Source organism: Ranitomeya variabilis, chromosome 5, assembly GCF_051348905.1.
Source record: "Ranitomeya variabilis isolate aRanVar5 chromosome 5, aRanVar5.hap1, whole genome shotgun sequence".
NCBI classification, from domain to species: Eukaryota; Metazoa; Chordata; class Amphibia; order Anura; family Dendrobatidae; genus Ranitomeya; species Ranitomeya variabilis.
Genome location: NC_135236.1, coordinates 395487927 through 395502526, shown reverse-complemented (window position 1 = coordinate 395502526; position 14600 = coordinate 395487927). Strand labels below are relative to the sequence as shown.

Below are 14600 nucleotides of genomic sequence, written 5' to 3'. Positions count from 1 at the left end.
AGAGCACATCGCTGCACCTCAGCAGTTCTGACCTTTTAGTCAAAGCAAATAGCCGTGCTCTATCAACCGTTAACTAAGCCAAGAGTAGGTATATTAAATAAATATACTGCTGTTAATAAAAAAAAAACACATATAAATATGCTATTCTGTATTATCTGTAACAGCACACACACACTGTCAGCTGGCTGACAATCTGGCTACCTGGGGCGGTTCTGCTGGGATTGGAAATATGGCACTGCAGGGTCTTTCTCTTGGGGAAAGGCAGGAATTTTCTCTGGAATGCTTGTGTTTGTCAGATAACAGAGGGGAAGCTAAAACAGAAGACACAGTAATGAGTACATCTCTATACAGAAAACAATCATAAGATGGGAGATAGAATTACCAACAGTTGCAACCAAAATTAGCCAACCTTCTTTGCAAATTAGGTTTATTAATACAAATTTACAAACTTTCTGCTGTTTGCAATTAACCAAGCAAGAACTAATATAGCCAGTGTTTTCTCCAAATTCATCACAAAATGCCACTTTTACTGACTACTGCAGTCTGAGAATTACTCAACCCGATGAATAGAATACATCATAAGAGCACTAATACGTAAACTAGGTACGGTCTCCAGCGCAGCTAATGTAATATTCAAGAGAATCATTAGAAAAAAACATAGAATACCTGGACTGCCTAGGAGTAAGAATAATAATAATCTTTATATAGCGCTAACATATTCTGCAGCGCTTTACAGTTTGCACACATTATCATCGCTGTCCCCGATGGAGCTCACAATCTAAATTCCCTATCAGTATGTCTTTGGAGGAAACCCACGTAAACACGGGAAGAACATACAAACTCCTTGCAGATGTTGTCCTTGGTGGGATCTGAACCCATGACTCCAGCGCTGCAAGGCTGCAGTGCTATCCACTGAGCCACCATGCTGCCCCATGCTAACTGTGTTGTCTGCATGTTGGAAATATGGCTAAGTGAAAAGAGTGGGCCAGAGAGAACTCATCAACAAGCAGAATTAAGGAAAATGATCCAAAAATAGCAAAGGCAGTGAATGTTCCTAAAGATACAGTGGGAGGAATATTTCACAAGTTTAAGGTTAACAGAAAATTTGCCACCAGATTCCTAGGGAAGGAGGTAGTCAAAATCCTTGAGTGACTACAAAAAACATGTAGCAAGATTTTGTGACAACAGGCACTGTGGTTTCAGTTGGTACAGTAAAGCACATACTAAATGCTGAAGGTTTCTATGACTAAACATTGAGTAATAAATCTTTGTTGACCCAAAAATACAATAAAAGTTGTTCCCAATATGGTTAAAACCATATAAATAAATAACAACAGGTTTGTGATTTTGTTCTCTGGAGCAATGAAACAAAACTGGATCTTTTGGGGCCTAAGGATCAGTGGTATGACTGGGGGAAAAAGAATTAAACATGCACTGAAGAGAACACACTGCCTACAGTGAAACATGGTGGTCATTTTGTGATGCAATGTGGCTGCATCGCTTCTATGGCACTGGAAACCTGCAGTGTAAGATGGGAAAGATGGATTCAATCAATTATCTGGAAATCCTAGGAGTAAGCATCATGTCGTCTGTAAGTAAGCTGAAGCTTAGGTGTCATTGATCCTAAGCATATTTCGACACAGAAAGGAAGAAATGTTCAGTTCACCCTGTGTTTAGGATATGATGGCAGGTTTTAGCAGAAATCAAATCAGTAGAAAACCAGCATTCCAAGTAGTAAAATTCATAGATACTTTATTGTGCTTGTTTTAAAATTTTCAGTCAACACACAACTGTGGACAACCTTATGGAATGTTGTCCCCAGTTGTGTGTTGAAGTTTTTAAAAGAAACATAATAACGTATCTATGAATATTTTACTATTTTGTATGCTGGCTTTGTACTGGTTTATTCCAAGAATATCTCAAACAGCAGCAAAATTCTGGAGTGGTCAGAACAGTTGCCTAAATTGATCCCCATAAAAAACCTTTGGCGGGATTTGAAGAAGATGGTTGCAGCACACAACCCCAAAATAATAGTGAAATAGAGGTCATTACCTATGAGGAATGGTATAAGGCTCCTGAGTAACGCTCAACAGAAACTGGTGCTCACTGATCCACTATGTTTGCAGGACGTCACAAGAGCCAAAGAGCTTTACTAAGCAGTAAAGATGTTTGTTGTGAAGGAGTTAAATAATCCTGAGACTTTAGTAGTCAGTAAGAGTGACATTGTGTTGAATTGGGAGAAACCACTAGTTATATTAATTGTGTTGAGCATTTAAATTGCTTATTTCATAGGTTTTTTGCAAACTGCAGAAGGTTTATGATGTTTGCTAAAAAATCTAATTTGTAATGGGGGTTGAATAATTTTTGTCTGCAACTCTATATATTTCATATCAACTTTACATGTGCTTTGGAAATCAAATTTGAGAAGTATAATAAACTATACACCGTATACATCAGGATATGACAAGTGTTGTATAATGATGGCCATTACAGTTTTTTTTAATAAGAAAGTATATATTAACTAGACCATTCCAATCTAAATGTAAGACAACAAACTTTTTTACTTAGTGGTCAAATAGTAAAAATTGTTAAAATGCTATTAAAGCACCACACCAGCATTTATTATTATTTCAGCGCTCGAGTGGTGCCACTAATGTATGTTCCCTGACACTAGTAAAATACTTACCAGCTGCTGTCTTTAGCTCTTCCAAGCACCACTCCGGTCCCGATCCACCATCTTGTGATGGCAACTTCTGACTGACCAAAAGTCAGAGGTAACTGTCACAAGTTCTCTATGTTCTGGCTCTCATAGACTTACATTGGGAAGTCACTTCTGGCTCGCCCGGCAAACACTGGAGAGATCTGGCAGGTCACCACCTGCTGAAGATCGACTGTAGCAACGCCAATAACAGATGAAGATGGCGGCTGGGAAGTATAAGACTAAGGGGAGGGGACTTACATTGGTGGCACCACCCCACTGGTTTTGTGGTGCTTAAATAGTCATATTTCTTCTTCTAGCTCTGGAAAGACCTACCAAGATCTTCCACCAGTTCTCAGGCCTGAAAGGAAAATCTGTTCGATTATGCAAAGTGCATGTAACTACATAACAGAACAGATCTGAATTCTAGAAAATCTGCAGAAGAAATAAATCACTTTTTAATGAGTTTCAAGCATTAAGAAAAAAAAAAAAAAAAGATTCCTGCTAGTTTCAGAAACAGCGCCACATCCACTAATGGCCTGAGTCTGGTACTGTTGAAAACTTGATGGTGCTATCAAAGATTTATTGTCTAATGCTTGACAACTGCGTTATATCTGAAAATCAGTGAAGAAGCAAGTATATGGTATGGTATTTATAGAAGCATGCTATGTAATACGTTCTGTGCTATGCTGCTATTGAGCTCATTTAGATTGATCTACTTTATAAACCCTTCTTAAGGTTAACAAATTCATCTCTAATTGTCATACCACATACCCGTGCTTCTGTAACTAATTTATTTGTGGGGACTCCCACTATCTTTAGTACTATGCATGTTTGTAGCTGAGGTTTTCTGCCCTAAATGCCATCTCTGTATCTGCCCCTGCACATCACACAGCACAATCTAACCTAGCTAGAAAATCAGTCAGCAAAGTGCCCCCAGTACAACCCCATATCCATCCCCACCTTCACCACAAATCACTAAATGCACACATCCAAATCTGCACAGGGATCTACCAGCTTCCAGTAACGTCTAACCATATATTGACACTCATCTGTCACGCTCTTCAATCACTCGCTGATTATGGTGGATATTTGTCACAGAGTGAAAGCACTCACCATAACATGCTGCAAACCTTCTCCATGGCTTCATTCCCTCAAATTCCATGCAGGACACTAAAGTGTACACTTTGTAATACCTCATGACTTACCTATAAAACATTTGTACTTAAGCATAGCTAATACAATAATACTATAGAACCTCATTAAAGAGAATTTGTCAGCAGGCTTTTGCTATGTAATTTAAGAACAGCATAGTGTAGGGGCAAAAACCCTGATTCTAGTAATATGTCACTCACTAGGTTGTGTGTTGCCGTTTCACTAAAATCAGTGTTTTATCAGCAGGAGATTATCACTACAGGACTAGGTGTCTTGTGCCTCCTAGTCAACTGCTCTGTGTAACCACGCCCCCACAACTGATAAAGAATGTACGCAAAAAGCTGTCAATCAGTGATGTGGGCGGGATTATACAGAGCTCAGCATTCAGAGAACTGGTAGATCTGCAGATGTGAAAGCAGTGATTGTATCAAATTGACCGTAAGCAGACCAGCAAGTGACATAGCTGTAATCAGGGTCTCTGCACCTATGCTATGCAACTCTCAGATTAGATAGCAAAAACATGGTGACAGATTCCCTTTGATGACTTAATTACAGTTTACTTGTGATGTAGTTAATTCTAGTCTTATGTAGCGGTTTGACTTAAACTCTTCTGTACAAAATACCTCTGGCACTAGAGGGGGCAGAACTTGTCACATTTGGAGAGGCGGAATGTGTAGAACTCAAACTTGAGGTAGAAGGACTCGGCTGAAAGACAAGAAAAATCAGTAAATTGCTAAAATAGGAAAACATTTTATCAAACAGTAATTAATCATTTAATCTACCAAGCGTCATACACTGTGTGCGGAATTATTAGGCAAGTTGTATTTTGATCACATGATACTTTTTATACATGTTGTCCTACTCCAAGCTGTTCAGGCTTGAGAGCCAACTACCAATTAAGTAAATCAGGTGATGTGCATCTCTGTAATGAGGAGGGGTGTTGTCTAATGACATCAAAACCCTATAGAAGGTGTGCTTAATTATTAGGCAACTTCCTTTCCTTTGGCAAAATGGGTCAGAAGAGAGATTTGACGGGCTCTGAAAAGTCCAAAATTGTGAGATGTCTTGCAGAGGGATGCAGCAGTCTTGAAATTGCCAAACTTTTGAAGTGTGATCACCGAACAATCAAGCGTTTCATGGCAAATAGCCAACAGGGTCGCAAGAAGCGTGCTGGGCAAAAAAGGCACAAAATAACTGCCCATGAATTGAGGAAAATCAAGCGTGAAGCTGCCAAGATGCCTTTTGCCACCAGTTTTGCCATATTTCAGAGCTGCAACGTTACTGGAGTAACAAAAAGCACAAGGTGAGCGATACTCAGGGACACGGCCAAGGTAAGGAAGGCTGAAAAACGACCACCTTTGAACAAGAAACATAAGATAAAACGTCAAGACTGGGCCAAGAAATATCTTAAGACTGACTTTTCAAAGGTTTTATGGACTGATGAAATGATTGTGACTCTTGATGGGCCAGAGGCTGGATCAGTAAAGGGCAGAGAGCTCCACTCCGACTCAGACGCCAGCAAGGTGGAGGTGGGGTACTGATATGGGCTGTGTAGAGATCAGATTGAAGAATCCATTTTGTCTTCCTCTACTCAGAGACGTATATGAAGAAACTTGAGCAAGGTAGACATTTCCTTTTATGGACGCATTCCTTCTTGTTATTGTGACCTTTAACCTACATTCCAGAAGTTGAACGTTATCAGTAGAATAGATACTCTTTGTTAGAGAATATGAGCGCTTGTACGCATGTCTGTAATGCTTATCTCTATTCCTATATAAAAAGAGGGGTGAGAGACCAGGGGGGCCAGATGAGCTCCTGGGCGATCCCTGCATATGAATACACATCTCTTGTGCTGTGTGTTATTACTTGGATCTCTCTACATCAGAAAGCCAGGGACGGATGAGGACTCAACAATTCTGGCGCTCGAACAGGGACCTGAGGAGAGAGTGTTTGCTCGAGATTTACCTGCGGATACGGACAACGGAGATCTCGGATAATGGACGGCAAATGAACTGAAAAACCTGGCCAGGTAAGAGACATTATTAGTTCTCTTTTATCTGCCCTGTATTATCCGAAAGATCTCTATGAGCCGTGTCACGCTGGGTTAGTCTAGTAGTGAGTAGATACCTATAAAACTCGGGTTACCATATTGTATAGATTTATGAGTCTAGTCCCTGGCAGTGTGTGAGCAGTGTGTGAGCAGTGTGTGAACAGTGTGTGAGCAGTGTGAAGGTTGTGACATGTTGTGAAAGAAGAATAGAAGTACGTAGAACAATAAGCCACGATTGTTAGAACAAGGTTATTGGTGAAGTCAGCCTAACTGGGTTATGAGGTAGCGTCCTTCTGGGAGACCTCCGCCCATGCTTGACTCTCCTATAGAACTTGTTTCTACATTCCCTGGATAAGGTGTGATAGAATGAGCCCAGGACGCGGTTTTCATGAGCCTGGGACAAGTATGCTAACTGACACAGAAAGTTTTGTGATCTGTATGGTGTTGCTGGGTCTGTGTGCATAATAGCACTTAAGTACGTCCTGCATATTAGAAGAAACGGAGCAGACAAGCCCTTCAATATTTTAGCTCCCTAGGAGAGAAGGCAACGAGACGCCACCAACAGAGGAAGTGGTTGTCCAAACGTCACCTGGGGTAGAAATAGCAAATATTGAAAGGATATTTTAGCTCCCTAGGAGAGAAGGCAACGAGACATCACCACAGTGATTGTCCAAACGTCACCTGGGGTAGAAATAGCTAAAATGAGAAATAAACAGACCAAAACTGTTTTAGGACAAGTGGAAGCAGCAGATATCATACAGGAAAGATGTGGAAAGGCAGTCAGAAGTCAGATTAGAAGAGTAAGAGGAAAATTGGGAATTTCAGAAGCACTTATGTTCAGTACAGAATGGGAAAGACTGAGTAAAGAACGAGGTGGAATTATTAAAGACAATGGGTGGGAAGAAATCATACACTGTATGATAGAGGTCTCAAAAACAGCTAAAGAGGAGAATTGGAAGTATGATCCAGACACTTCCAAATGGATCATGGGAAAGGGAAAAAGTTGTAATATAATCCCACCACCTTACCTAGATCCAAAAGCCCAATCATTTGTACCATCTGGAAGAACAGAAGGAGGAAAACAGAGGGAAAGGGGTCTACAGGTGTGATTATGCAGAAATTTGGGCAAAGTATTGAAGAATATAGTCAAGAACTAGAAAATAGCTTTAGGGATGAAGTATTGGATATGACTGATGCTTCAGTAAGGAGACTTTTTACAAAACAATTAATAGAGGGGCTAGATCCGAAAATCAGAGAAAAATTTAAATCCTCTACTCCAGATTGGAGAACAATTGAACAACCAAATATTGTGAAACAACGATGTTTAGGAATAGCCATGGATATGAGAGAGAATCGTAAGCCTGTTAGAATAGCACAAGCTAATACAGGAGGAAGAGTGAGACACAATTTTCTTTGCCACTACTGTAAAAAGCCAGGTCATTTCCAAAGAGAGTGCAGGAAGAAGTTGGCAGATATAAAGTCAGGCAAATTTGTTCCCAGAAATAACCCTCCCCAAACGGACAACCAGCAGAAATCTACCATCATAGATGGTTCCATACCAGATTCAGATTGACTCGATGTGTTACAAACTTCCCTACCAGCTAGGAGACCTATGATACAGGTGAATGTGGGGGGGAGAGAGATTCCATTTTTGATAGATACAGGTGCAACTTCCTCAATTTTGAATCAAGATTTTCTTCCGAATCCGGAAGATATTTCAGAACAAACAACTTTTGCTGAGGGTTATGATGGGGTAATTCGAACACTGCCATATACTGTGCCCCTAGAGGTCTCATTAGGACCTAAATGTTTTGCATCCAGATTTTTGTATGCCAGAGGTGCCCCAACATGTTTGTTAGGAACTGATGTCCTAAAGAAATTAGAAGCTAACATCAAATTTAGGGAAGATGGCACAGTTATGCTGACTATCCCTGATGATGCAGAATCATTAGAACAATATGTCAGAATTCAGGCTTTTGAGGATTATGCTGAAGAAAAAGAGTACACCACAGATCTAGATCTCTCAATGGTCCCAGAAACACTGTGGGCACAGGGTGACACTGATGTGGGATTATTGCATATCTCTCCTGTAAAATTATCTGTGCAACCAGGAACTGTTCTCCCACAGCTCAGACAATACCCTGTGAGTGCCCAGCAGGAACTAGCGATTACAAAACAGATAGAGGGATATAGAGAGAAAGGAGTTTTGGTAGAGATACAATCACCTGCTAACACTCCTCTGTATCCAGTCAAGAAGAGAACTCTTGATAAGAGTTCTATGCCCAAATATCGTATGGTACATGATCTAAGAGAAATAAACAAAGTTCTAGATCCAATCACCCCAGTTGTACCCAATCCTCATACGTTACTATCACAGATACCAGCCAGTTCTCAAGTGTTTACTGTAATAGATCTTTCAAATGCATTTTTCTCGGTTCCTTTACACCAAGATAGTTGGCATTTGTTTGCATTTACATTTAAGGGCAAACAGTTGGCGTGGACACGCCTTCCACAGGGAATGATACACTCCCCTACTCTTTATTCAAATGCCCTACAAACAGTTCTTCAAAGGTTTGAACCTGAATCACAGGTAGTAATTTTGCAGTATGTGGATGACCTACTACTTTGCTGCCCAGATCTAGAAACTGCAGAAAGGTCCACTGTGAGTTTACTATGTTTTCTAGAAAAAGAAGGGTGTAAAGTGAATAGACAAAAGCTACAAGTTTGTCAGATCAAAGTGGTCTTTCTAGGTCATTGCATTTCTCAAGGTAAAAAGCATCTTACACCTCAAAGAACTGAAGCAATAAGACAGATGAATGAGCCTAGAAATCATAAACAGCTACGAGCATTTTTAGGAATAGTGTCTCATTGTAGACAATGGATTATACATGCCAGTCAACTAATGCAATCACTGTATGACTGTGTAAAAAGTGAACCTTATTTGTTGACAAAAGAAGGTCAGATTTCGTTTCAACAATTAAAAGATGCCCTTGTTTCAGCTCCAGCGTTAGGGCTACCAGACTACACCAAATCATTTCAGCTTATGGCTGCAGAAGTTGATTCCCATGCTACAGGAGTTCTTACCCAGAAGCATGCAGGGAAACAAAGACCAATTGCATATCTTTCAGCAAGGTTAGATCCAGTAGCCAGGGCAGCGCCAACCTGTGTACGTGTAGTTGTTGCTGTCTCGCTATTGTTGGACAAAGCATCAGAAATTGTCCTAGAGCATCCACTCACAGTTCAAACTACGCATGATGTTTATGGGATATTAAACCAGGTCCAACCAAAACACATTTCCATGGCCAGACATTTGCGGCTACAGTGTTCTTTGCTGCTCCCCTCTACTATCACATTTGCAAGGCTTCAGACTCTCAATTTAGCTACACTGCTACCTCTCGAGTCTGAAGGGGGGAATAAGGACACTGATCCACACGCAAATTTTTTCCCTACAGACACACATGATTGTACAGAGCTCATTTTACAAGAAACGGTAGGCTTACCCAATGTATCCGAAACACCACTTCAAAATCCAGATTTAGAGCTGTTTATAGATGGTAGTAGGTTTGCAGATGACACAGGTAACTTCCATACAGGGTATGCAGTTGTGTCAGAATCTGAAACTCTCAAAGCAGAACCTCTTCCACCGAAACAGTCTGCACAAGAAGCAGAACTAACAGCATTGATTGAAGCGCTAAAAATAGCTGAGAATCAGACAGCTAATATATACACTGATTCTAGGTATGCACATGGTATTGTGTTTGATTTTGGAGTAATCTGGAGAGCTAGAGGTTACATGACAGCGTCAGGACAACCTGTAAAACATGCTTCTCTGATCAAACAGATCTTAGAGGCTGCACAAGAAACAAAAGAAGTAGCAGTAATTAAGGTAGCTGCACATGTGAGACTCGACACTAGGGAATCTAGGGGAAATGATAGGGCTGATAAAGCAGCCAAAGCAGCAGCAGTCAAACCCTTACAGCAGGTTCATACTGTAAACCCCACAGAAAATACTGAAGATAGACTGAGACAAGCACAGGAAGATGCAGGAGAAGAGGAGAGGGACAGGTGGAAAAAGGAAGGGGCAGAAGAACAAGCAGGAATTTGGAAGAAAGATGGACTAATATGTCTACCTAGAGCCTGGTACCCGATTGTAGTTGGTGGACTGCACCACCCTACTCATGTGTCTGCAAATGCAATGACACTACTGGCAAAGCAAGTCTGGTTGGCTCCAGGTTTTGGCAACTATGCAAGAGACTATTGTGCTGCATGCGTTATATGCCTAACACATAATCCTGGACAGACAACAAAGACCCCTATGAAGCACCACGTCCGACCTCTCTATCCGTTTCAGCGATTACAAATAGACTTTATCCAGCTGCCAAAAAGTAATGGGTATGAGTATGTGTTGGTATGTGTGGACATGTTCTCAGGGTGGCCAGAGGCCTATCCAGTTCGGAAGGCTTCAGCTAAAAACACTGCTGTAAAGCTAGTTGCCGAACTGATACCCCGTTACGGTCTCCCTGAAGTGATCGAGTCAGATAGGGGTACTCATTTCACTGGAGAAATATTTCAAAATGTACTGAAAATGTTGGGTGTTGAAAGTCAGTTACACACTCCGTACCATCCTCAAAGTTCTGGTAAGGTGGAACGCATGAATGGAACTTTAAAATTAAAAATACAGAAAGCCATGGCTGAAACAGGAAAGCCTTGGACAGAATGCCTTCCACTGGCCCTTTACTCAATACGCAATACCCCAAGGGGTAAGACTAAACTGTCTCCATATGAAATTTTGTTTGGCAGGACTGCCAATTTAGGATGTTATTTTCCACAGCAACTTGTGTTAAATATTGAGTCATTGACTTCTTATGTGCAAAATCTTCAGAAACAATTAACTAAGGTGCATGCACAAGTTTTTGCTTCCCTTCCAGATCCTGACAACATTGAAGGAAGTCACAAGTTGGAACCAGGTGATCAAGTCTATGTAAAAAGACACACCAGAAAGGCTCTTGAACCAAGATTTGACGGACCCTTCCAAGTCCTGTTGACAACACCTACATCAGTCAAGCTTGAAGGAAAGGCATCATGGATACATGCAAGCCATTGCAAAAGAGCAGTATAAAACTCATAACATTGATGTTAATAGTATTAACCTCAACGGAGGCATGGGATAGACTAAATTCTTTAACCCCTTTGAACAATAGATTCGTGCAACATCATAGAAAATTAGTACATGACATTTAAATTAAAGGACGTACAACGACTCAGAGATCAGTATGACAAAGATAATGACCAGAATAAGGATAGCTGGTGGTCAGATACCTTTTCTTTTCTTAACCCAGCCAACTGGTTCAGAGGAATCGGTGGGTGGGTTGCTGGGATCATGTAGAGCATAATACATATAGTTATGATTATTGTAGTCATATACGTACTATTCCAGATTGTGCTCAAGAGTATCTCAGTATGCACAGATAAATTTTGTGTAATAGATGCAAGAGTATAAATTTTCTTCTTTATTCTTATGTTATCCTCTAGTGATTCTAATTAATATTACTGTACTAATTTTTGTTTTTATATTTTAGTATACTTATTGCAAAACAAAGAAAAGGTTGTGAGAGTTAAACGGAAGAATTGATACTAGATTTGATTCTCTTATTAATGATATAAGCGTGTACATGTGTAATACCAAAAATAAAGGCTTTGTCTTTGGCCCTGTGGTAATCTAAAATATGGATATGTTAAAGGGGATTTGTGATAGATCATAAAAGGAATATGTCAAAGGGGGGAATTGTAGAGATCAGATTGAAGAATCCATTTTGTCTTCCTCTACTCAGAGACGTATATGAAGAAACTTGAGCAAGGTAGACATTTCCTTTTATGGACGCATTCCTTCTTGTTATTGTGACCTTTAACCTACATTCCAGAAGTTGAACGTTATCAGTAGAATAGATACTCTTTGTTAGAGAATATGAGCGCTTGTACGCATGTCTGTAATGCTTATCTCTTTGCCATATAAAAAGAGGGGTGAGAGACCAGGGGGGCCAGATGAGCTCCTGGGCGATCCCTGCATATGAATACACATCTCTTGTGCTGTGTGTTATTACTTGGATCTCTCTACATCAGAAAGCCAGGGACGGATGAGGACTCAACAGGCTGGTATCATCAAAGATGAACTTGTGGGACCTTTTCGGGTTGAGGATGGAGTGAAGCTCAACTCCCAAACCTACTGCCAGTTTCTGGAAGACAACTTCTTCAAGCAGTGGTACAGGAAGAAGTCGGTATCGTTCAATAAAAACATGATTTTCATGCAGGACAATGCTCCATCACATGCCTCCAACTACTCCACAGCGTGGCTGGCCAGTAAAGGTCTCAAAGAAGAAAAATAATGACATGGCCCCCTTGTTCACCTGATCTGAACCCCATAGAGAACCTGTGGTCCCTCATTAAATGTGAGATCTACAGGGAGGGAAAACAGTACACCTCTCGGAACAGTGTCTGGGAGGCTGTGGTGGCTGCTGCACGCAATGTTCATCGTAAACAGATCAAGCAACTGACAGAATCTATGGATGGAAGGCTGCTGAGTGTCATCGTAAAGAAAGGTGGCTATATTGGTCACTCATTTTTCAGGGTTTTATTTTTGCATGTCAGAAATGTTTATTTCTAAATTTTGTTCAGTTATATTGGTTTACCTGGTGAAAATAAACAAGTGAGATGGGGATATATTTGGTTTTTATTAAGTTGCCTAATAATTCTGCACAGTAATAGTTACCTGCACAAACAGATATCCTCCTAAGATAGCCAAATCTAAAAAAAAATCCACTCCAACTTCCAAAAATATTAAGCTTTGATATTTATGAGTCTTTTGGGTTGATTGAGAACATAGTTGTTGATCAATAATAAAAATAATCCTCTAAAATACAACTTGCCTAATAATTCTGCACACAGTGTATGTCAGCTAGGGGGGAGAAAATATACAGACATTACAGCACGGGATCGCAGCTGATACTTTCTATGAGGTAAAACATTTCTCTGCCTGTGTTTAATCAATGTTTTACCTTACAGGAAGAATTATTTGTGATCCCCTGCTGTCCTGTCTGTATACTCTTTTCTCCTTCCTCCCCCGCCCAGGAGTTGTGGTATGATCAGACCATATCCCTGCACGGTCAGACACAGCCATTACACAGTTCACAGCTGGGGCACATTTATAAGATTATCTTAGCACAGGGACATTTTATTTTAAACACATCCAATTGTGAAAATTATTATTATTCCAAGATCTATTAAGTAAAATGAACTTTGTTAGTATGACAACCTGTTTAAAGGGATCCAGTCACTTGATTCATGCTACAAAAACCACAGACGGCATGAATTAGAGTCTGGATGCACACTTGCAGACAGGCACCTTCCTTCTCGGACACCCTCCAGCGTTTCATATGGGAAGACGAGACTGGTCCAGAATTGCCCTTAGCCGGGTTTTCCAATCACTGCTCTAGATGATTGACAGGTCTCTCGCTGAACACATGTGTGAAAAACTTGTCAATCATCTGCTGCGACGGCTGGGGAAAATCAGCTAGGGGCGGCACAGGACTAGTCTCATCTACACCAAGGGCCGTATTTGCCACTAGGCACTTCAGGGCGGAGACAATGCAGGGGGCGGCACCTGCACGAGGTTTGTTTGTTTTTGTTTTGGGGTCACCTCCCGACCGACCAGTGACCCCCCCCCCCCCGGCCGCCCGCCCGCCCGCCCGCCCGCCTCCCACCCATCCTCCACGAAGACGATACTCACCTTGCTCCAGCGATGCCTGGTCTCGGCGTGCACAGCTCGTCCTGAATGAGCGGTCACGTGGTACTGCTCATTAAGGTCATTAATATGCGCATATTCATGACCTTAATGAGCGGTATCACCTGACCACTCACGCAGGAAGAAGGTGCTGCGCTGGGAGTCGGGACACAGAGCGAGAGGGATGTCGGCGAGGAACAGGCAAGTATGAGGGACGGGGGGATGAAGGAGGACATAAGCCGACACGCCATGCAACATGGGAGCGGGAGCGGGGGGGGGGGGTGGGTGGAGAGATAAGCCATTCGGGGGGGGGGGGGGGGGGACTATGAGCCATGCATACAGGGGGGGAATATGAACCATGCATACAGGAGGGGGGAATATGAGCCATGCATACAGGGGGGAATATGAGCCATGCATACAGGAGGGAATATGAGCCATGCATACAGGAGGGGGAATATGAGCCATGCATTCAGGGGGGAATATGAGCCATGCATTCAGGGGGAATATGAGCCATGCATTCAGGGGGGGAATATGAGCCATGCATTCAGGGGGGGAATATGAGCCATGCATTCAAGGGGGGAATATGAGCCATGCATACAGGGGAGGAATATGAGCCATGCATACAGGGGGGAATATGAGCCATGCATACAGGGGGGAATATGAGCCATGCATACAGGAGGGGGGAATATGAGCCATGCATACAGGAGGGGGGAATATGAGCCATGCATTCAGGGGGGGGATATGAGCCATGCATTCAGGGGGGAATATGAGCCATGCATACAGGGGGGGGGGGGGGAATATGAGCCATGCATACAGGGGGGGAATATGAGCCATGCATACAGGGGGGGAATATGAGCCATGCATACAGGGGGGGAATATGATCCATGCATTCAAGGGGGGGAATATGAGCCATGCATTCA

The 14600-nt window shown here is 41.8% G+C and overlaps 1 protein-coding gene across 5 annotated transcripts in view; it reads right to left on the bottom strand.

The window, feature by feature from the left end:
- DOCK4 (dedicator of cytokinesis 4) overlaps positions 1 to 14600 on the bottom strand; it is a 517521-nt gene that overhangs the window by 15743 nt on the left and 487178 nt on the right. For 4 of the 5 annotated variants that reach the window (XM_077265059.1, XM_077265060.1, XM_077265061.1 and 1 more), the window contains 2 exons: positions 4477 to 4558; positions 202 to 311 (listed from right to left, as the gene is read on the bottom strand). The exons of the other annotated variant lie outside the window; for it this stretch is intronic. In XM_077265059.1, coding sequence (XP_077121174.1) covers positions 202 to 311; positions 4477 to 4558 — 192 coding nt within the window. The remainder of the gene's footprint in view (positions 1 to 201; positions 312 to 4476; positions 4559 to 14600) is intronic. 5 annotated transcript variants of the gene reach the window in all.